Consider the following 24262-nt stretch of genomic DNA (forward strand, 5'->3'; position numbering starts at 1 on the left):
CTCAAGTGTGGCAGCGGTAGTGAGGTTGGCCCAGGATCGGACATTGTTTCATTCTGCTGTGCATGGGGTCGCTATGAGTCAGTTCCAACTCGATGGCACCTAACAACAACCATATACCTTCAGAGCAACATTCAGACTCGTGTTTGACAAATAGTGGCTACTAATCAGGCTGCAAACCTTAAGTTCAGCAGTTCGAAACTACCAGCTGTTCCGTGAAAGAAAGATGACGCTTTCTACTCCCATAAAGATTTACAGCCTCAGAAACCCTGTACAGGGTCACTATGAGTCAGAATCAACCCAACAGCACTTTAACAACAACAACAACAGAGACTTGTCAAGTTGATATAAAAAATTAACCATCCCAGGGGTCACTTGAGACTGAAAGAAAATAAAATACCATGGGTGGTGGTGGTGGTTTTGTGCTATTAAATTGGTTCCAACTCATAGCATTCCTCTAGAGAGTTTCCTAGGAGCAGCTGGTGGGTTTGAACTGCCGACCTGTGGTTAGGAGTTTAATGTGTTGTTGTTGTTGTTGTTAAGTGCCGTTGAATTAGTTCCAACTCTGAGCCACCCTGTATAGGGTTTCTGAGGAGAAGTTGGTGGGTTTGAACTGCCAACCTTGTGGTTCACAGTCCAGTGCTGATCCTACAGAGCCACACCAGGAATCCAGCAGTTCAATGGAGTATAAATAAATGACAACAAAAGCTGTAGAGGTTAGAACGTTATTTCCCAGGGGGGCAGTATAATCCATGTGTAAGGGATGATTTATAATCTAGACTGGCATTGGAATGTTGAGTGTGTGTTGGGAGGTAGTGGTAGATGGGGTAAAACCAGAGGAGAGAGGACCCTGTGTGTCATTTAGGAGTCTGGACTTGATCAGGGAGCAGTGGACAATCCTGAAAGCTTTGAGTAAAGTTGTTGAAGAATTGCAGCCATGTTTCAAACAGACAAAGACGACGACCATATTATATTTGCAAGGGTCATGTGGAGAGAGAACGGATTTCTTCAGACAGGCCAAGAAGTTCCTATGCTAGAATGGATTTTATAGGATCTGTGAGGCAACAAAGCTTCCAAAAAGATCAGGATCTTCATTGCCTCAGCAAACTACATTTGCTCCTGTGAACTCTTTTAGCATGGTAAAGACTGACTCCACTATTTACCAGCTGTGTGACCTTAGATGGGTTTCTCAACCTCTCTGAGCTTCAGCATTTCCTCTTAAAAAAGGCAAAAACAATAATAAAACATAACAAAACCAGAACAATAATATATTTCATAAGGTTGTTCTGAAAATTAAACAAAAAAGCTGTACAAATTGCTGAGCTCAGAGCCTTGTTGTTGTTGTAAATTGCTGTCACATCAGTTCAGATTCACAGTGATCCTGTATAGGGTTCCCAAGGAGCAGATGGTGGGTTTGAACCACCGACCTTGTACTTGGTAGTCCAGTGTTGATCGTACAGCACCACACCAGGACTCTGTAGTGCATACTATATAAGGAACTCTTAATAATTAATAATTGTATTCTTTAGTATTTGGATGAGGAATGAGGACGGAAGATTAAACAAATTCTTTCCTTCCCAGACCAACACAAACTGAGTAATATAAAAATTACTTTAAACATCCTCAAGGTCACTAGAGTCTCATTGGTGTGGTTCTAATTATCATTGTTTACAAATGTGACTATGTATGTGCTTTGGGGCTATAAACTCAATGCCACTGAGTGGTTTAGAGCTGAGAGGTGGGAATGGCTTCTTAAATCTCCTAGGAGGGAGGTTGGAGGGGGAGAGGGAAGAAAAAGGAAAATCAGCAGCATCTGATGATTACTTTCAAATCTTTCTTTGCACAAAGTGAATTTAAGAAAAAAAAGCAAACAACAATTCCATTCCCTTTCACCAGACATGTTCCAACAAATACTTGTGGTATTGCCTACTTGATGTAATCAAAGCAGTTTAAACATTAATTGAACTCAATTCACCCAAGTCCTGTTAGCACCAGGAACTGACAGATTAAGACAGCTGCCCACAGCTTCACAGCAAAGTCAATTGCTTACATTAAATTAATTCCAAATCTCAGGCTTCCTGTGGCCACTAAATTATTTTGTTTACCATGTTTTATAGTAATTAGAAGTAATTTTAACTCTTTCTGTATTGTCCTTAGAGAGTTGCGTATTCGTTCGTTCATTAAGGAAAATGGACTAAGGTCGTGGGTTTTGAATATAATCACAAAGAGTGGATTACACAGAACCAGCCCTGCATTTGAATCTCTCCAGATGACTTAGTTAAGGGAGAATCCTGGTGTGGCGCTGTGGGTTAATGTCCCAGACTGCAAAGCCGTTTGAACTGCAAGGTCAGCGGTTCAAGCTCACCAGCTGCTCCTCGGAAACCCTTTACAGGGTCACTATGGGTCGGAACTGACTCAGTGGCACTTCACAACAATAATTTAGGGCAAAGGTCGCTGTCACCAGCTACAGAGACAGCTCTGCCCTCCACATCTAAACTCCAGCCTCAACTCTCAAGAGCCTATTCTCCCCTGAGCTATAGGTGTGGCTTGATCCCAACACTTACCCATTTATCGGTGTTCCTTCCAAATGGTTCTGCTCAAACTGAAGTGGACAAACAGTGCCAATCCATGCTACTGTAAATCTACCAGGCACGTTCACTTTGGGATGCTTGTCTGGTTGTGAACACCCTGCTCCAAAGAGACATGAGGGACGTGGCCAGAGGGCTGGTTCTCAGGAGCCCTATGTTCTGACCTGGCTCTGAGGACCACCTAACTCTGTCACCTCCAGCCAGTCACTTCACTCCTCTTCACTTTTCTGAGCTTAACTTTCTCACTTGTCAAATAGCAGTTTGACTCTCGCTGGCTTTCAGATTGTGTTTAAGCAGCCCTACAACAGGCCATCTTCTAGGTATGGCTACAAGGGTGCAGGGATGGTAAAGATACCATTGGGACAAAGGACTCCTCACACTGATAAATACAATCTCTGGGAGGACCTTGGCAGTGCAAATAGTTAACATGCTGGGGGCTTATGAGGTCCTGGTATGGTGCTGTAGAATAAGCACTGGACTGCTAACCACAGCCCACCAGCTGCTCCTCAGTAACCGTATGCAGGGTTACTATGAGTTGGAATGGCTCAATGGCACTTAACAACAATAACACAGGCACCTCAGAAGAAAGGCCTGGTAATCCACTTCCAAAGCCAGCCACTGAAAGCCCTGTGGAGCACAGTACAATGTTGAAATGCATGAGGTTGCCATGAGTCACAGTCGATGGGACGGCAGTTGGTTAGATGATTAGCTGATTAGTAAAGACTCTCCGTTAGCTCTGCATGCTAACGGAGATTCGGGAGTTCAGGGACAGATCTCTCTGAGTCACCAGTTAGGCTTTGCTGGGGCCTCTTTTCTTGCTTATTATGAACTATCCCTTTATTAAAACAAGTGTCTGAGAGTCTAGACTGGTGATTCCCAAGGCTGAAAAACAGAGTCTTCAAGGAAGAAACCTCCAAATGATATAAGAGACAGAGGAGCAGGTGTGTTCTCTTTTGTTCCTCTAGTAGCATAGTGGTTATGAATTGGGCTGCGAACCTCAAGGTCAGCAGTTCAAAACTACCAGACGTTCCGTGAGAGAAAGATGAGGCATTCTGTTCCCGTAAAGATTTACAGCCTTGGAAACCCTGTACAGGGTCACTATGAGTCAGAACCAACTCCACGGCACATCACAACAACAACAACAAAACAAGTGATAAAGTAACAGTTCTGTCCATAACAACAGGCCATTCATTCATTCATTCATTCATTCATTCAATGTTATTTAGTTAGTAAACAGCAGCCGTGGAAGGCTCATAGACAGAATCTGTGCACAGAGCCACAAAGCAGCCCCAAATTATGCCCTCAAAGATTTTAGAGTCTTAAAGGAGAAATTGACACAAATAATAATAAAAATGTGAGTGTTGTGCGAAATAGAGGGGAAGCTTCATGGGAAGTGGAGTGGTCAGAGGGAGCAAGGGAGAGAGGATCACGGTAGAATTTAATTGGAAGGGATCATTTCATGGAGGCCTCGAAGGAAAACTTGGGTTTAAGCCTAGGATGAAAAACATTCCAAGCAGAGAAACATATGCTGGCACAAAAGCCGGGAAGTGGAAACTGTAGATGAGAGTTTAGTTTGGCCAAAACCAAAGTTTGGCAAGAAGAAATGGTTGGAAATGTTCATTGAGCGAATGTCTTAAATATACTGTCTTTGTCCATTTCAGTCTTTCCAAGGCTGTATCACCTGATTCCAGATGGTGAAATCACTAGCATCAAGATCAATCGAGTGGATCCCAACGAAAGTCTCTCCATTAGGCTTGTGGGAGGCAGCGAAACCCCGCTGGTCCATATCATTATCCAACACATTTATCGAGACGGGGTGATTGCCAGAGATGGCCGATTACTGCCAGGAGACATCATACTAAAGGTAGAGACTGAAGCCATAGTGTCGTGATTAAAGGTTTACTCAAAAAAAAAAACTTTGGTGCAAACGATGGTGTGAATGAATAACCAAATGACTGAATGAAGGAAACTACTAAGTCAATGTGGAACAGTTACCTTCTGTGTTAATTTGACTCTTCACATGAGATTTATGATTTGAGTTCCGCCTTTCTTTCTCTCTCTCTGACTCTCCTCACCTACCCCCATAGATAATATTTTCCACTGTCACCGTGTTCTTTTTTCTGTCTTTCTCCTCCATACCTTCTCGTACCGTCCTCACCTTCCCTTTCTCCATCTCCTCTTTCTTCTCTTTCTCCTCCTATTCTGTCTTCCTTTCTACCCTTAGCCTTCTTTAAGCAGCAGTAATATAAAGTTGTGTAAAACTGGAGCATATATTTCCTTCTGTTACATTTTAAAAATTAATCTTAGAGCAGATTGATGGAAGATTTTGTATTTTATCCAATCACTCACATTTCCACACCCTCTAAAGTAAATTTCCTGGAATTTAATGGCCTTGAATTTTCTTTTTTGAAAAAAAAAAGATGTAATCCCTGAACTAGTTCCACCAACCCACAGACATTCCAGGGGATACAGGTGCTGGAGCAGAATGTCTTGGACATTACTGTCCTCCAAGGTTTGGCTGAGGGAAGGATTTTAAGGAGGAATTTTCAGAAAAAGAGGAGTTGTTTATCAGTCAGAAGTAAAGCGTGTGCCAAAAGTGACAAGAAATCTCTTCCCGGTCATATATTTCCTACCTGATACTCAGACAACTGTTTCATCCAATCCCTTCTGGGCAGCTGAGGGGCCTGCTCCTGTCTCCCCATGAGCTGTTTCTTTGGCAAACTGGCTGAAACAAGAGGAAAAAGGATTTAAGGCAGTAATCACAAAAAGGCTGAAACTCCCACTGGTCTTCAAGAAGGAAGACAAGTGGGCCCCTCAACCAACCTCAGGTGGCAAGCAGCCTATAGTCAGTGATCTTCTGCATATGACTTCCTCTCAGTCCTCCTTGAAGCTGTGCTGCCTAAGAGGCTCGTGTTGCAAAACATTCTGAGTCCTGTGGCCTTCAGCTGGTGCGTGGAGGTCAAAGGGCTTCCAGGAGCACTCAACAGACAACCCCAAGCTCCTCCTGTGGCCGAGTGTGCTTACCTTAGTACAGGGAGGCCTCAGGGTCCAATTACCCAATAAGCAAGGCCAACGCAGGTACTTACGTGCTTACTTGTGCTGATTTATTCATCTGTCATAGAAATTTTCACATGGGTTTCACGACATTTGTTGTTACTGTTAAGTGCCATCAAGTCGATTCCAACCCATAGCGACCCTGTATAGGGTTTCCCAGGAGCAACTGGTGAGCTTGAACCACCAGCCTTGCAGTTCAAACTGACTTTGTAGTCTGACACATTAGCCCACAGCGCCACCCCAGGACTCCTTCACTACAGATTAGTAAATCTGCACAACTAAGCCTGTATTTACCTTGCTTACTGGGCAATCCGCCCCTGGGAAGCCTTCATCCTTCTCTAGAGATGCAGCAAAAACTGCGGCTTCTACACACCAAGGCTCCTCTCACAACTGGCTACAAACATAAGACACCTTACTAAGTGGTAGAAATCCACGAAGGTTGTCTCCCCTCTGGGGGGGACGGTTTTCCTCCATTGTGGTGACTAACCATGGGGCTGCAGCCCTGGCTGGGCCACTCAGCAAGGGAATGAAAACCAGAAAGGCCATGTGGCCGCAGTTCTACAGGTCCTTATGGAGACCCAGATGCCAGGGCTGAGCTGAAGGACATTTAAATAGCATTAGAACAGGACCCATCCAGTATTTCTGTAAAGGCCAGAAAACATCCGTTTATGGCGGGCTGCTTGAAACTGGCTAGTATCTCTCTTGTTGTGAATATGGCAAAAGACCTAGCAGATGAACCACCTTAAGACCCTATGCGCACACGCACACATTCTCTCTCAGATACACAGACACAATTCACACACATACACACACAATCACATGTATACAACAATCTCACATGTACACACTCTTACATATACATATATACACACATACACTCTCTTAGATACATGTACATACACATGTAGCATAAACACTGGACTGCGAACCACAAGGTCAGCAGCAGTTCAAACCCACTAGCTGCTCCATAGTGATCCTATTCAGGATCACTATGATTTGGAATGTACTCAGCAGCACTTAACAGCAACAACTTGTCAGATGAAACTGTTGGAACCCCCCGGGGCTATGACCCTTCATCACCCTTCAAATCTGAAAGTGAACTCACCCCGATGATTTAATTTTCAACCAAACAACAAACAGGTCTGTAAGAGGAACAAAGTTTTTTAAAAAGGCAGGGAGGGACGGAATTGAAAGAAGGAATTTTTCCATAAACTTTTTGAAGCCCCCTTAGACATGTACACTCTTCCATGCACACACAAATACACTTACACTCTCCCACACGCATACACACTCATATGCATACACACATACGAAGGGGCTTCAAAACATTCCTAGGAAAACAGAATGAAAAGATAATGGAATTTTTCCATGAGCTTTTTGAAGCCCCCTCATATTTATTTAGTCAGTAATGGTGACTGAAACTTCCAATATGGATGAGTTAAGGAGAAAAATTCATTTGAAGATTTCTGGAAAGAAAATGAAGCTGTTTTGTTTGAACAGCAGATTCAATTGGCACTGAATGGGAAAGTTTCTTCTTTTTTTTAACCTTTTCTTACTTTTTTTTTTTTTCCCCCCTTGGTCATAAAATAAGTTTGGCAGATAGCAAAAATGAAGGTCAGATAATTTTATTGTTCTCTGTAAATTATTCTGTAGGTCATTTTATTGGCCTCAGTAAGAACAGGGTTGAGGAAAGACAGTTTCTGCTCAAGAGGTCTGACCTGGTGGTAGAAGTCATACTCAAAGAAAAATAAAAGTTGCAAGAAGGGGCATATGATCATGGGAGGAGGTGACAGAGCAGGGCAGTCTTTAAAAGAAGGGTTTGTGTTCTTCTAAGGGCCTTGGCCATTCAGGAAGGGCTGTGGCAGACACAGTGGATTGTGTAACTGGTCCAGATTCTAAGGTCCCCTGTTCCTCAGGTCAACGGGATGGACATCAGCAACGTGCCTCACCGCTATGCCCTGCGTCTCCTGCGGCAGCCCTGCCAAGTGTTAAGGCTCACGGTGCTGCGGGAGCAGAAATTCCGGAGCAGGAACAACGGACTGGCACTGGACCCTTATGGCATCCAGGATGACAGTTTCCATGTGATTCTTCACAAAAGCAGCCCTGAGGAGCAGCTGGGAATAAAACTGGTGCGCAGAGTGGATGAACCTGGAGTGTTCATTTTTAACGTGCTGGATGGTGGCGTGGCGGACAGACACGGTCAGCTGGAGGAGAACGATCGTGTGTTAGCCATCAATGGACACGACCTCAGATATGGCAGTCCAGAAAGTGCAGCTCATCTGATTCAGGTTGGTCATAGATGGTTCTAAGGTCCCAGTCAGAAACTCCTAGAGTGAGCTGAAATGCACAGTTCCCTGCTGGCTCACCCTGCTACTCCCACATTTAATGCACCATGCCTCCCTTTCAAAGAGGCAAGAGGGAAGGGCTAGCATCTTCAGACATCTGCCCAGGTAAGAATAGTACTCCATCCATCACACGATATATCTTATGGTCACAGACGTTCAATTGGACCACAGGTAAATACGGTGGATTGTGTGCTGCTTCCTCACAAGGTTAACATCATTCAAGGTCAACAGAGTTATATAATCCTTCTACCTAGTACACAGGATACTGGTGTGGTACTGTAAGATAAGCACTGGACTGCTAACCCAAGGTCGGCAGTTCAAACCACCATCTGCTCTCCAAAGCCCTATACAGGGTGTCTATGAGTTAGAACCGACTTGACAGCAAGAACACAACAACCCAGTTCATAGACCTAGACCCAGGGGTCATGAAGATGCATTCTGGAATGACATCCAGGAGTCCTAACTCCCATAGGAACCAATGCTCAGCCCCTCCAGGGGTTCTATAGACATAGAACCCCTCCCTGATAGGATTGACCAAGGACAAAACCCTGGGCTCCATAACTAAGTCCAGGCCCCTTGAAAAGTCCATGGAGAAAGCTTACTAATAAGAGGCATATAAAATATTGATCATAATAGCCTCACATTGATTCAATCGAATCTCTTTTCCTGATTAGTGTGCTATTACCAAGACCCAGAATGCATCTTAATGACTTTGACTGGGTCGCCATGACAGTTTTGACGTTTATTGAGTTTGCAGCAGTATTCTCAGAGGGAAAGACTTTGTGCTGGGGTCCTGCATTCTAATTTATTCATTTTATTTAGAAAATACATATTAAGTTTCTACTGTGTACCCCACCTTGGATTAGGTACAAAGAACACAGAGATGACAACGGCTATAATTGTTTTCCCAAAGGAGTCTGCTATCTAAAAGTAGGCATGGTCTTGTTTCGGAATAACTGCAGAATAGCTTTCAATGAAATTATTCATTACAGTGTTGGTATCAAAAGAGGAGAGATTTTTGCTTAGATGAGTCTAGGGATGTTTCACAGAGGAGGAAGAGCTTTAACTGAGGCTTTGAGGAATCAGTAGAAGTTCTCTAGGTGGACAAGTCAAGAAGCATTATCCTAAAGAGATAGAACCCAAAAGTACAGGCCTGACTAGGGGAATGATTAATACTTCGTGCATGAGGTGAACGTGAAAAAGTTGTCAGAGGTAAGGCAGGAATGATGCGCAAGGACCAGGCTACACAGAATTGTGAAACATACTGAAGAGCTCAAACTTTCACCCCAGGGTCATGAGATGTCTTTGGAAGGGTTTCTGAAAGGAAATGACATGGTCTGCCGCATGTCTCTAGAGACAGTGGAGAGCTGGTTGGGGCTGAAGATCACTGAACTCATCTTCTGAAGCAGTCATAATTATTCAGGTTCATAATGTCAGCTTCCATTTAGTGACCGAAGCATTATTCCTTCAAGAGTTGTTAAGTTCCATTGAGTCCATTCCAGTCCATAGCAACCCTGTATAGAGTTTCCAGGAGTCCTGGTGTGGCACTGTGAGTTAATGCACTGGACCATAATATCGGTTTGAACCACAAGATCAGCAGTTCAAGCTCACCTCGGAAACCCTCTACAGGGTCACTATGGGTAGCCACCAACTTGACGGCACTTAAGAAGAACATAGAGTTTCCAAGGAACAGTCGGTGGGTTTAAACTGCTGACCTTGTGGCTAACGGTCCAGTACTTACCAAAGCACCACACCAGGAGTAGACTGTGAGAATTGCACATGTGAAAAACGCTGAATTGGCAAATGTTCTGTTATCTATATTTTTACAACAACAACAAAAAAAAACATGTATTTTAACCAAGAATAGCAAGTCAGCAGCATTCCTTTACTACATCTGTACCGAGTTCTACAGGGTACAGCAAGCAAAAGACAGAGCCTGCCCCCAAGGACCTTGATCATCAGGTACAAATGAATCTGACCAACCTTAGGTTCTGAGACCTGGTATGATGCTGTAGGAAAAGCACTGGACTGGTAAGCACAAGATTGGTGATTCAAATCCACCAGCTGCTCTTGGAACCCCCCTACAGGGTCACTTTGAATCGGAAGCGGCTGGACGGCACACACAACAGCAGCCACCACACTTGGGTACTGATCGTGGCTTCTCTAAGGTCTTGGCAACTCTCTTCACCATCCTGTAAAAAGTATCTTATCTCTTCTTAGAGGAAGACCAAGTGACGGGTGGTATTATTGTCATTTCAGATGTGGGCAGACTAAGGCAGAGGGTGCAAGGGAACTTGATCCATCAAGGCAGGAAACACATGGTGCTTTAATTCTTGAGTTGTGGTTTTTGGTAGTGTCCCAATTCCAAGGTAATCTGTGGAGCAAGTGGAAAATAAAACCTGTTAGCAGAGCCATTTCCCTTTTGGAGTTTATGCCATCTCTTCCCAAATTCATATGCCTAGCCCCAACTTTTCTAAACATCACACTTGTATAACCTACTTGATATCCCCACATGAATAGCTAAAAGAGATCTCAAATTTAATATCCAAAATGAACTTTTAGTCTTCTCATCACTCTCCTCAGCCTTGACAAGCCGGATTTTCCCTCACTCAGTCTTTCCCTGTCTAAAGAAATGGCACCAAATTTTACTCAATTGTTGTTGTTGTCAGGTGCCATCGAGTCAGAACCGACTCATAGTGACCCCATGCACAGCAGAACGAAACAATGTCCGATCCTGGGCCAACCTCACTACCGCTGCCACACTTGAGTCCATCAATGATGCCACCTGGCCAATCCATCTCATTAGAGGTCTTCCTCTTTTTCTCTTGAACCAAAAACAACCTTTACTCTCTTCAGTGCCATCAGCACCATCATCTTTGGTCTACTGGACAGGCCAGCGGTCCCCTTGCTTGCACTCCTTCCTGTGCCTTCTGTTGTCCATGCAGCAGTTAGAATGACCACTTTATAGGGTCACTCTCTTGCTCTTAGCCCTCTTCTTTTTCCCAAGACACAGATTAAAATTCCAATTCCTTACTATGGCCTGTGGAACTGTTCATTATCTGGTCTTTAAGCAAAGAGGAGAATTTCTAGTATCATCTTGTTTGCTTCTCCTGTTCAGTCACATTGACTTCTTGCTGCTATTCATTTCTACAACAGGTCCGTTTTCTCCCAACATTTTTGCTGTTCTTCTGTCTGGAAGAATCTTCTCCCAAATCTCTGCACTACTCATTCCCACAGTTCATGCAGGTCTTTCAGTCAATGTCTCTTCCTCCTCACAGAGGCCTTCCTTGATTTCTTGTTGTTGTCCAGTGTCTATCAAGGTGGCTCCAACTCATCTGTATGCAACAGAAGAAAACAGTGCTCAGTCCTGTGCCATCTGCATCATTTTTGCTCTATTTGAGCACATTGTTGCTTCTCAAATCTATCTCTTATGTCAGTCAATCTCATTAAGGGTCATCCTCTTTTTCACTGACCCTCTGTTGTACCAAGCATGATATCCTTCTCCAGGGACTGGTCCCTTCTGATAATATGTTCAAAGCACATGAGATGAAGTTTTGCCATTCTCGCTTCTAAGGAACATTACAGCCATACTTCTTCCAAGACAGATTTGCTTGCTCTTCTGGCATTCCATGAAATATATTCATTATTCTTCACAAACACCATAATTCAAAGGCATCAATTCTTCTTCAGTTTTCCTTATGCATTGTCTGGCTTCCCCGTGAATATGAGGAGATTGAGAATACCATGACTAGGTCAGGTGCACTTTGCTTTTTAACATAAGAATCCCTTGAGGATCATGTTAAAATGTAGATCCTGATTCAGTATATTCCGGATGCAAATGTAAATTCTTAGCAGGGGGTCAAACCAGAATGAACTGGTTTGAAGTCCTGGAATCCCCTTGTCTGATTTAAATACAGTCAAGTCAACCTTAAGCAGCTGATTCTAGCCTATGGGTGGAAACAGAAAACAGACCATGTTTTTGGAAGTATTGTAGTCCCTGGATGGAGCAAACAGTGCTTCGGTTACATAGCTAACTGTTAACCAAAAGGTTGGAGGTTCAACTCCACCCAGAGGTGTCTCAGAAGATAATCTACTTCTGAAAAAAATCAGCTGACACACAGATACCTTGAGTTGGAATCAACTCAATGGTCACTGGTGTTTTTATGAAAACATTAACACATGGAAAACGAAAAGGTCATTTTTTTTTCCTCATGAAGAAACTGTACACTTAGCATTTTTTTCTCTTTCAAAAACTAGATTTCAGGGGCTCGTTAGTGTGTGTGTATGTGTGTGGGTTGTGCCTTTTCACTCCCTCTGCAAGTCCATCATCGCAGCCCACGTTCTAGAGATAATCAATGCCAACTGTACTTCGCAATAGGCACCCCCCCAAAAAATAAAACCACTCTCTTGCTTATGCCAGTTGGTTAAATCTTGAGTCCACATGGCATTTTATTTTTGTAGATTAATAACAGAAGAGCAAAATATCGTTTCCTTGAGAAAGTTAATATATGAAATAAAATCTTGCCTAAGAATGGGATTACCCTGAAAGATTCTTTTTGCTTACTGAACAAAGCCAATATGCTTTATAAGCAGGAAAAAAACTGTTTTGTTTTGTTTTTTGTTTTTTCAATTAAGAAAAAAAAAATCAGGGCAACACTAGTTGGAAAAGAAATGAAAGAAATAAAATGCTGGGAAAATGTAGCTAAGCAAGCTCTTGTTATTTCTCAAGAGCGGATTTTATTTATGTGATACTGGTAACACATACTAGGCTAAGGGATTAAACTCAATCATCTTCAAAGGTTGAAACTCAAATTTCCAACCAATCCTTGGCCACATTGCCTTGGTGTGTTTACTCCATGAATCACATTTTCTCTACCAAAAGCTTCCCAGACAGCATGTTCTTTTGGTCATGTTTTCTCCCACAGTACCACACATTCTGCCTTTTTCTCCGTTATTTCAGGGAAGAGTTATTACAGAGAAGCCACAACTGCTTTAAATGTGACCTACTGGTTACATGGTGGGCCCTAAGCCAGTTTACTCAGCAGAAGCCCTGAGTTTGCCAGCCCCCCAGCATCAGCATCAGACCTACTGAGAGGCAGGCCTCGCTGAGAAGACAAATCAGAGAAAGATGCCACAAATACACTTATTTAGCAACTTTTCATGGCCATTGAGTTGGCTCTGACTCATGTTATAGGGTTTCCAAGGAACAGTTGATGAGCTTGAACCGCCAACCTTGTGGTTCAAGCCAACCTTGCAGTCCAGTGCATTAGCCTATGGCGCCACACCAGAGTCAGACAATATTCTGTTGTTGTCTATAAGGTTTTCATGGCTTATTTTTCAAAGTAGATCTCCAGGCCTTTCTTCCTAGTCTTAGTCTGGCAGTTCCATTGAAATCTATGCTCCATGGCTGGCCCTGCTACTATTTGAAATACTGGTGAAAGAGCATCCAACATCACAGCAACACCCAAGCCACCAAAGTATGATGAACTGTCATGTCAGTTGAGTAGCAGATTTAACATCTTGTTGTTATTAAGTGCCATCGACTCGGTTCTGACTCAAAGCAACCCTGTATTGGGTTTCTGTGGAGCAGCTGGTGAGCTTGAACTGCCAACGTTGCAGATAAAACTGACTTTGCAGTCCAGCGCATTAACCCACAGCTCCACACCAGGACATCTTAGTGCAACTTTATTTTTCTCCATTGTCTGATTCCCAAGTTTTCTTTGTTTCTTATTTATTTATTTAACACTGTGGCTAGAATTATTATGAAAGAAACAGTCTTATAGAACCTGGTGCTGTCAAACTTCATATAATAGAACAAAGAAATATGGAAGAAAGATATGAGACACTAGTAGGGAAAAATATCTCAGCATTCGGAGCCTTGGACGTTCAGCATATACCCATAAAGTTGCCAAAGGGGAGTTTCCCGAACTGGACAAGATCAAATATGTCAGCACGGAATAGTGTCTTTTTATGGAAGACGGGCTACATCCAAAGACCTCAGTGAAGGACATCGGTTTTGCCATTTCACAAGAGCATAGGTGGTTGTCTCAAGACTCTGTGAAGTCAGTAACTCCGTGGATGCCTGCTTTTGTCATTACTGATTAACTGAGACAGTTATCAAAATAAGAATTCCTTATGCTGAGAATTCTATTTTGAGTCATTCCCCTCTGTCTGCATTTCTGAATCAGTGAGTTCATATTTACCTGGGAGTTCAAATATGTGCATTTAACAAATGAAGAGAGCAACTCTGGATTTCAAATTTGAGAATCCCTTTCATGCTTGGTTCTTCGAGACAACTCCCAATCTGATGCTAAAGATGGAAAAAAAAAAAAAAAAATCCAAAGCCATTTGAAGAGGGATTCTCACTAAAATACTGACATATATGTGATTTATTTCTCACATGAATCAACATATCAACATTTAAATGAGGATTTATTTCATCTAAGAACAACTGACAACCAGACTCTTCAGACATTTACAAAGAATCTTACAGGTCTTTTCCCAGAGCTAGAACATACTTCTCATGTTACCTACATTTGTGCTAACTATGTGATTCTTCTGCCTACCTGCAAAAAAAAAAGGGGCACATGTTAAGTATTCTCATCATCAGGAGCCAACAATCTCCAGTGAAACAAGATCTGATAGATCTGTGTCCTTTTAAAACAGATGCAATTATTGTTAGGTGCCATCTGGTCTGCTCCAACTGACAGCCACCCCATGCACAACAGAAGGAAATACTACCCAGCCCTGTGCCATCTCCACACTACTGTGACTGTGTGAGCCTGGGTCACATGAGTCAGGATATACAGAAGGCACTGCGTTGGGTGAGTGGAGACATCCTACTAGGTATTAACAATACCACTGCAGTGGAGTTGGTTCCAAGTTACAACGAGCCCATGTGTCCCAGAATGGGACTGTATTATTTACAGAAGCAGTTGCCAGGCCTTTATTCCTTGGCATTGCTGGGTGAATTTGAACAGCCAAGTGTTAGGTTAATTTGTTGTTGTTGTTGAGTGCCATCGAGTCAGTTCTTAATAGTTGAGTGCAAACTGCACCACCTGGACCCCTTGCTTAGACTACAGTGGTGAACAACTAGACACACAAACAGACATTCCTTAAGTGTGGCAACAATTGTGAGGTTGGCCCAGGACCGCGCAGTGTGTCGTTCTGTAGTGCATAGGGTCACTATGAGTCGGTACCGACTCGATGGCACCTAACAACAACAACAACATCCTGGTGGGCAGCTCTAGGATAAACACTGGAGTGCTAACTGCTGGTCAGTGGTTCAAACCCACCAGATGCTCCTTGGAAAGCCCATACAGGTTCGCTATGACTAGAAACCAACTCTTGGGCACTTAACAACAGCATCGCTATCTTACAAGACACCATAAGCTGATTCAGGAGTCATATTTGGGGGGCTCCCAACTTTTTGCCCAACTAGAGGTACTTTTTTATTTCCCAAAAGTTCCTTTGATCATTGAAGGGAGAGTACAGACAAAGACTCTGTTCTGGTCCCTCACTGGGTTGCCTAGTATATATGAATAACTGACGACTTCTGTATTTTTCAGCCATTTCATTTGGTAACTCTTCTGATATTTCCAGTTGTCTGTTTTGCCATTTAAGGTCTGTGGGCCTTACACAGTCTCAGAGCTAGATAACACTACTCTGGTGTTCTCTAAAAGAACATTCCTATCTTATCTCAGTTCATCAGTTATGACAAAGACAGGCATCCACTCACAGAGTCTTGAGACAACCATCTTGTGAAATGGCAAAATCAGTCTCCATCAATGAGGTCAACCACCTCTGCTCTTGTGAAATGGCAAAACCGATATCCTTCAATGAGGTCTTTGGATGTAGCCCGTCTTCCACAAAAAGACACTATTCCGTGCTGACACATTCGAGAAACTCCCCTCTGGCAACTTCATCAAACTTTCGAGATGGTTTGAAAACATATTAAATACTGAAGCAATTAGAAATAGTTAACCCGGAAAAGAGAAACGCTAAGGGAAGGTAATGAGAGATATCTTCAAAAAGGACTGTCACATGTGACAGAGTTTAGATTGTCCCTGGTGGTGTAGTGGATTACGTGTTGGGCTGCTAACTCCAAAGCCAGTAGTTTGAATCCACCAGCTGCTTTGAAGGAGAAAGATGAGGTTTTCTGTTCTTGTAAAGATTTACAGCCTCGGAAACCCTTTACAGGATTGCTGTGAGTCAGAACTGACTCCACAGCATACAACCACCACCACCACCACCACCACCAGAGGGCATAACTAGAAGTAATGAGCAGGCAAGAGAATGGCAAATTTAACCTCCAATTTAGAACAAAGTTTCTAATTAGTGTTCTCTGAAAATGCCTGGGGTTGCCTTGGGACAGAGTTTGGTGTCATTGGAGGCATTGAAGCATAAGCCAGGTGACTACATGGCAAGGATTTCATAGTCAAGAAAATGCGAGATTGGAAAACGTCTGACATCCTTTTCATTTCTTTGACTTTTTAATTTTATGCCACCAGTGCTTTGTTGGTTTTAAAAATTGTATGGAAACTAATTCCCCAGGGCCTTGTGAGCACAAGATGGATGAACTGAGAACAATGCTGGACCAATTGCTGGAAGAGATGCCAAAGTGGGGCAACCCCAAACCGGGTAGGCAGAACCAATGCTGTAAGAACACACGTAGATTCAAAATCAGTTATAACCAGACTACCCCATTCAGGAGTTATTGGAAAAGAAGTCAATAAGGAATGGGGATGCAGGATACTGTTGTCCAAATGAATGATCATTAAAGCCTCTGATGTTGTTGTTAAGTGCCATCGAGTAGGTTCCGTCTCATAGCAACCCTTCTTAGTGGTTGTTGAGTTTAAAAGGATGACCTTGCAGTTAGCAATCCAGGGCTTATCCTACAGTGCCACATCAGGATGCCTGAAGTTAATGTATGGAGCCATAAATACAGATAAACTAAATAAGCCATTTCTATTGTTATAAATCCAAGTATAGCTGTGACTCAACTCTGTAAAAGGGGCCCACCCAATCAAGCACAGGGCTTGTGTGTGCTGTTGTATGTCCTTCCCACTCTAACTAGCACAATTTTGACAGCCAACTGTCAACTTGGGGGTTTTCTTGCCTAGTACTATATTGAATAATACCCTGAAGTGTGTTGTTGTTGTTAGTGCCATCGATTCTGTGGTGACTCATAGTGACCCCATATAGTGTTTCTGTGGAGTGACTGGTCCGAGGAATGCCAATCTTGTGGTCAAACCAACCTGGAGGTCGAATGCTTACCCTAAAGTGCCATACCATTACACCCTGGGGTGGATAGGCCTGGCTAACTATTTTAATTAATTTTTTAAATTTTATTTAATTTAAGCATATACATTGTTGTTGTTACCTGCCATGTAGTAAGTACTGAATCATAGTAACCCTATACACAACAGAACGAAACACTGCCCAGTCCTGGGCCAACCTCACAATTGTTGCCATGCTTGAGCCCATTGATGCTGCCACTATGAAAATCCATCTCACTGGGGGTCTTCCTCTTTTTCTCTGACCCTCCACCTTACCAAACATGATATCCTTCTCCAGTGACTGGTCCCTCTTGACAACATGTCCAAGTACGAAAGACAAAGTTTGGCCATCCTGGCCTCCAAGGGAGCACTCTGGCTGCACTTCTTCCAACACAATCTGTTGGTTCTTTTGGCAGTCCATGGCATTTTCAATATTCTCCTCCAACACCATGACTCAAAAGCATCAATTCTTCTATGGTCTTTCTTATTCACTGTCCAGTTTTCACATGCATATAAGGTTATTGAAAATACCATGGCTTGGGTCAGGCGCACCTTAGTCCTCAAGCTGACATCTTTGCTCTTCAACACTTTAAAAAGGTCTTGTGCAGCAGATTTGCCTAATGCAATCTGTCGTTTGATTTCTTGACTGCTTCTTCCATGAGTGTTGATACTTGATCCAAGAAGAATGAAGTCCTTGATAACTTCAATCTTTTCTCCATTGATAAGAATGTTTTTTATCCGTCCAGTGGTGAGGATTTTTGTTTTCTTTACATTAAGATGCAATCCACACTGAAGGCTATGATCTTTGATCTTCATCAGTAAATATTTTAAGTCCTTTTCACTTTCAGCCAGCAAGGTTGTATCATCTGCATATCGCAGGTTGTTAATGAGTCTTCCTCCAATCCTGATGCCATGTTTTTCTTCATATAACCCAGCTTCTTGTATTATTTGCTCAGCATACAGGTTGAATAAGTATGGTGAAAGAATATAACCTTGTCACACACCTTTCTTAATTTTAAACCATTTAGTGTTCCCATGTTCTCTTTGAACAACTGCCTCTTGGTCTATGTATAGATTCCTCATGAGCACAATTAAGTGTTCCGGAATACTCATACTTTGCATTGTTGTCCATAGCTTGTCATGACCCACACAATCAAAAGCCTTTGCGTAGTCAATAAAGCACAGGTAAACATCTTTCTGATATTCTTTGGTAAAGTTACCAATAGCTATTGTTAAGTGCCATTGAGTCGGTCCGACGCATAGTGACCCTGTATAGAGTTTTCAAGGAGCACCTGGTGAGTTTGAACCACCGACCTTGTTATTCAAACCAACCTTGTGATTCAAACTGACCTTTTGGTTCAGTGCTTTCTCCCACAATGCAACACAGGTGACCCTGTCTAGGGTCTGAAGCTGTAAATCTTTGACAGAGCAGAAAACCTCATTTTGCTCCTCTGGAGTGGGTGGTGGGCTCACATTGCTAACCTTGTGGTTTGCAGTACAGTGCTTATCCATAATTCTTTGTTGAATAAATCAATGAAATCAAGATTAAAATGTAACTATGTATTAAAGCTATTTCACACACTCATTCCATCTCTTAGGGAGATATTGTGGAACCATTTATCTAAGAACAAATAAAATACCAACGCTACTATTACATACTATTTGTCCCCAAGATATAAGTACGTTGAAGTCCAGGTACTTACTCTTTCTCTGGCTCTGTTATCGCTGGTCCCCTTGGCTGCTACATGGAGCCAGGTAACGCTGGGGCAGTAGAAGGATGCTTTGCTGCAGTGTTCAGCTCTGCAAAATGCGTCTCCTTGCACTGTTAAGTACATCTTTCCTCAATCACCTGTCTGCTCAGTGAAGTTTCTTGTCTGTGCTGCATCTGACAACATAAACAGTGCATTTTATCCATAAGAACTGCTTATACTGAAGTTGCACTGATGGGTAAACACATGGCAGAGGGTCGCTATGAGTCGGTTGTGCGGAGGGTTGGAACCGACTTGACGGTACCCAAGAACAACATCAGCCAAAAGGTTGGAGGTTGAAGTCTAACTAGAAATACCTTGGTAGAAAGGTCTGGAGATGTATTCTGAAAGGTCTCAGCCATTGCATAGTCAGTGGAGCACAGTTGTGCTCTGAAACTGTGGGGTCACCAAGAGTGGAAGCAACTCTGTGGCAACTGGTTTCACTGGTATTTTCCATAGTGGAATTTGGAGGGGAAACAGCCACTTCCAAAATGGACACATCAGAGCTCTTCCCTCCTGCTATGAAACCTGGGATTTGATTGTTTAAACATGTGCTAACTATAAATAAGGTTGTTGGGCTATGGTTCCTTCTTTGGCCTCTTACTCCCATCATATAAATATAGTAAAACCTGTGAAAGCCAGAAGCTGCATAAGGTAGAAATCTGTCAGAAGGAAAACTCAAATACTTTCCACTCACAGAGAATCATAGAAAAGTGGTAACAACACCCTATCCAAGGTGGGAAGCTCGTGAGACCTGGAAAAACAAAGCAGTCCTTGGAGTTCCTGCTCTCACAGGTTTCACTGCATGATTGGTAGTATTGAGTGAAATCTAGATAGAACAGAACAAACTAGTCATTAAACACAAGAGAACAAAATGACAAGCCTTTCTTTAGAAATACTGCCTAGTTTTAATTCTCTGGGTTTCTCTCCATATTGGACTTTTCCTATCTCTCCACTAGAATTAGTGCCACTCTGAATATTCTCCATCATGGGTTGGCTCTGATTGGCTCTGAAGTAGGACACACTCCTTGAGAATAGGAACCGTGTAGCCCCGGCCGTCAGTATAAGATCTGGCCCAGAGCTGGCACGTGTGTGTGATGAGGACAGACTGTTTCCTTGAGAGGCCTGCCAATAAGCTGAGGACCCCATGGAAGAAGGTGAATGCAGTGAGGCACAGGTGAGAGGGCACTTCTTGCTTGAGTCCTTGGAGAGAAAGAACATGGTACAGTCATCAGGCTCTTCAGGATGTCACCAGTGTGCCCAGAATTTGTCTAGGGACATTGAAGGGGTAGAGGAAAAGAAATTTCAAGTGAAGAGGTTCTGCCTCTAGCCATGCCTACTGATTGTGATAGTCACAGTAGTTGAACCAACTCTTTGCACAAATTGAAATATCCCATGGTAGAAGGGGTTGCCCTACCTCTATCTTGCAGCAAACTTTTCCTTTGTTTGTCATTGAAATAACAGATGTGCTTTACCCGTCTTCCTGGAATTCAGTGTCGTTGTTATTGCTGTGCACCCTCAAGTCAACTCTGACTCCTAGTGACCATAGAGGACAGAATAGAACTGTCTCATAGGGACATTGAACTGTGAACCACAAGGTCAGCAGGTCAAAACCACCTGCTGCTCTGTGGAAACCCTGTACAGAGTTGCTGTGGGTTGGAATCCACTTGACGGCACTTAACAGCTAACAAGATCATAGAGTTTCCTAGACAGTAATCTTTATGAGAGTCTGTCCCATCTTTCAGTTAATAGCTGAGAGCTTAACTGTTGCATCTCCATGGCTCCTAGGCATGTAGTGTGTAGGTATGAAATAAAGCAAACACAAGTTTCTGCCATTCTCCAACTAGATCTTTCTGTGCATCTCCATCACTTACTTTCTCACACGACATTCCCACCATTAGGAAATAAGAGGATGCCGGGACTGTCTGTTTACACAGACTGTAGCTCTCGTGAGTGTTATTGGCAAGGAAAACACATGAGTTCACTTTGACTTTACACCTTGAAGCCCTCAGAAAGCAAGCATATCAAGTACACTCTCTGTGTGAGCTTTTTCAAGATGGCTGATTAAGAACCATGGATTTCAACCTTGCAAAGAGCTTATTTCCTAGTAAACTGATGATACTGGGGTAATTACTGAGGTGTTATTCCTGCCAACATAACAATCTAATAGCCATGACAGCGTTTGAAAATCCAATGAGGAATTTGTGCTTGAAAATAGGAATTAGATAGCTCTTGCAGGCTGCACCTTGGCACTTTGGATTTTATCTGATAAGTTGGTTCAATGCCTAGTTTCTAAAATGTTCTCAATTCTTATGAGGTGCTTAGATTACATGTCTGCTCCTCGTCCAAAATGAACGTGTAGGCCTGGAGACAAACATGCTGAGGAGATGCTTCAAAATACTGGAGTTTCCCCAAAGATAAAAGATTCAATCTGGACTTAGTAATTGAAGTGTTGACCAGAGTGTTCACCATTTCTTATCTTTTAGTAAATTTGCTTCATAAAGTTCCCAAAGATAACCTCATTAGGATAAGGGAGGTTTGCAGTACAAAGATAGAGACACAGTTATTACAAAATACTCTTCCAAGAATTGAGTTTCGTTTACTAATACCGTAGCTCTTCATGTCAACTGTTTTAATTATTGCTTCCTGGACTTGATGCTTTCCATCTCTGACATAGGCTTTATATGTGATGGAAAACACCAGGGAATTCAAGATAGGCAAACAACCAGAGTAAGGACATTGAAGTGATGACTGGGCTTTATGTGCAATAAAGTAAGCAAAGGACTTGAACTTTCTTGGGAGACCTGATTCATTAGGATGTTCTAGATTTACGTAAAATGAACCAGGGCAGCTGGCTCACTGCTCATTGTGAAACTTCCACTTGACACTTGACACTGCTGCATCCATACGACCCCACCTCACGGTGACTCCATGCACAACAGGATCTATCGGGCTTTCCTTGGTTGGTTTTTGGAAGTAGATCACTAGGCCTTATTTTCTAGTCCATGTTAGTCTGGAAACGCCACTTACACCTTTTCCTCGTCATGTTGTTGTTAAGTGCTCTCAAGTTGGTTCCAACTCATAGCGACCCTGTATAATGTTTCCAAGGAGCAGCTGGTGGATTTGAACTGCGGACCCTGTACTGCCGACCCTGTGGTCCACAGTCCAGTGCATGGAGTCCTCAGCATCATAGTAACACATTAACCTTCACCAGTAGATGGGTAATGACTATCCTGAGATGCATTGGCTAGGAATCAAACTAAGGGCTCCTGCATAGAAGGTAAGACTTCTACCATTGAATCTCTGCTCCCTACTGAGTTTAACCTATTTGCTTATATTTAAAAAAAAAAAAAAATCATCTGCTGCATAAACTTCTCGAAACCCTATACAGGGTTGCTATGAGTTGAAATCAACTCGACACCACTTAACAACAACAACAATGTGTAAACACCTAATTTGTGGCCACTAAGTTTCAAGTGATCTGAGAAAAGATGCTTAGTCATGTAAGAGTGTAAAGTCATGAAAGTGTTGAACAACCAGGGAGATCTGATTTCACTGGTGGGCTTCTTATTACTTAAGATTTAAAACCAAGGTCTTTGTTCCAGAGAGTGAGTTACAAGCTCAGAGCAGGAAAGTGCCGAGAGGTTGGAAGCAAGCATCTCAACTCCCATTATCTGAGCTAGTGGAGGACAGCATTGACTTTTCATTGCGTCCTATATGACCTGACTTTTCCATGATCTTTTACCTGTGAAGGTAACCTGTGAAGGCAGCCAGCCCAGTGCCCACCTCTGCTGTGCTGATGATTGGTCAAGGAATGGGATGAAGAGGGCTGCCAGACTTACTCCTCTCTTCTCCACCCTGTTCATCCCCAAACCTAGTCTTTCTAGGAGGCCTTTCTAATAAAATACAGCCATGCTTCATTCAGCCACTAGCAACTTCTGTTAAAATGGTAGGTGATAACAGCAGGTTCTTACAGCCGGGGGCACTCGGGGAGCAAGATTGATTGCTCAGGTAAGTGGTACAGGTTTAGTCTGTCTGCCCTGCACACCTAGAACTTCCAGTGGTCAGCACTTCTGGAATAAAGACCCACACACTAAGACACACATGGCAGAAACTCAACTTGCAAACTTACAGTGTGAAATGAAGTTTTCTAATAAGCCATGGGCTCGCGATTCCAAATGTTCTACACAAATCTGAAAATGGGTAGCAGAGAGGACTACTAGTCAACTTTAGTGGTAGTCACCTAACATAAAGAACCAAGGCAAGGACTCTAATCAGACTGTTAACACCCAGTAAGACATCCTTCTATTTCTAATGGCTTAGTGGTTATGAATCGGGCTGTTTACCGCAAGATCAGCAGTTTGAAACTACGAGCTGTTCTGCAGGAGAAAGATGAGGCTTTCTGCTCCTGTAAAGATTTACAGCCTCGGAAACCCTGCACAGGGTTGCGATGAGTCAGAGAAACAACTCCACGGTACATAACAACAACAACGTTGTCTCATTGCCCAAGTGTTTGTGCCTGTTAGATACCAGATTACTCTACCTGCTGTGTAATAGGGTTGCTACCACTGACCCCTCTGCTCCCTCCCCCCAGTTTTATTTTCTTTACTGTTTACCTTTGGGCTGAAAGGGCTTTGCCATAGTTACCCTTAAGGAAGAATGGTTCCACGTTTTGCATTTTAATAACCACTCTGTTCCAGATTAAGGAAACCACTATTCTTTCATTCCAATGTGTTTGTACCACAAATACAAAATCATATAATCCAGGTTCATAAATGATTTCTCCTGGGTTACATTTTCAGTTGGCATCTTCTTGATAATACAGAAGGAATACATTTGTTTTTTGTTTTTAACTAATCAAGAAACTCTTTTCAATCCCTCTGTAGAAATGTCAATCACCCTGACTGATGATACCTATATTTTTCATTCCCTTAGTCGCCCAGACAGATTTTAAATGGGGGTGCAATGGGTTCCTAACTACAAGGTGGGGTTCAAATCACCAGCCACTATGTGGAAGACAGATGAGGCAGTCAGCTCTCGTAAAGATTTCCAGCCTCAGAAATCCTATGGTATCGTTCCATTCTGACCTAGAGGGTCACTGTGATGGTGATGGGTGGTTTGGTATTCTGTGTCATGCTGTGTTGAATGTGCTGAAGATCTAGAAGGTGCTGTTGTTGTTAGGTGTCATCGAGTCGATACCGACTCATAGCCACCCTATGTACAACAGAACGAAACACTGCCCGGCCCTGGGC

General features: G+C 42.8%; 1 protein-coding gene across 2 annotated transcripts in view; it reads left to right on the top strand.

The window, feature by feature from the left end:
• The window catches only part of LNX1 (ligand of numb-protein X 1, E3 ubiquitin protein ligase), a 155563-nt gene that overhangs the window by 105236 nt on the left and 26065 nt on the right, over nucleotides 1–24262 (top strand). For both annotated transcript variants that reach the window (XM_006868062.1, XM_006868063.1), the window contains exons 4-5: nucleotides 4247–4449; nucleotides 7556–7927. In XM_006868062.1, coding sequence (XP_006868124.1) covers nucleotides 4247–4449; nucleotides 7556–7927 — 575 coding nt within the window. The remainder of the gene's footprint in view (nucleotides 1–4246; nucleotides 4450–7555; nucleotides 7928–24262) is intronic.

The sequence above is a fragment of the Chrysochloris asiatica genome, unplaced genomic scaffold (assembly GCF_000296735.1).
Source record: "Chrysochloris asiatica unplaced genomic scaffold, ChrAsi1.0 scaffold00115, whole genome shotgun sequence".
Taxonomy (NCBI): Eukaryota; Metazoa; Chordata; class Mammalia; order Afrosoricida; family Chrysochloridae; genus Chrysochloris; species Chrysochloris asiatica.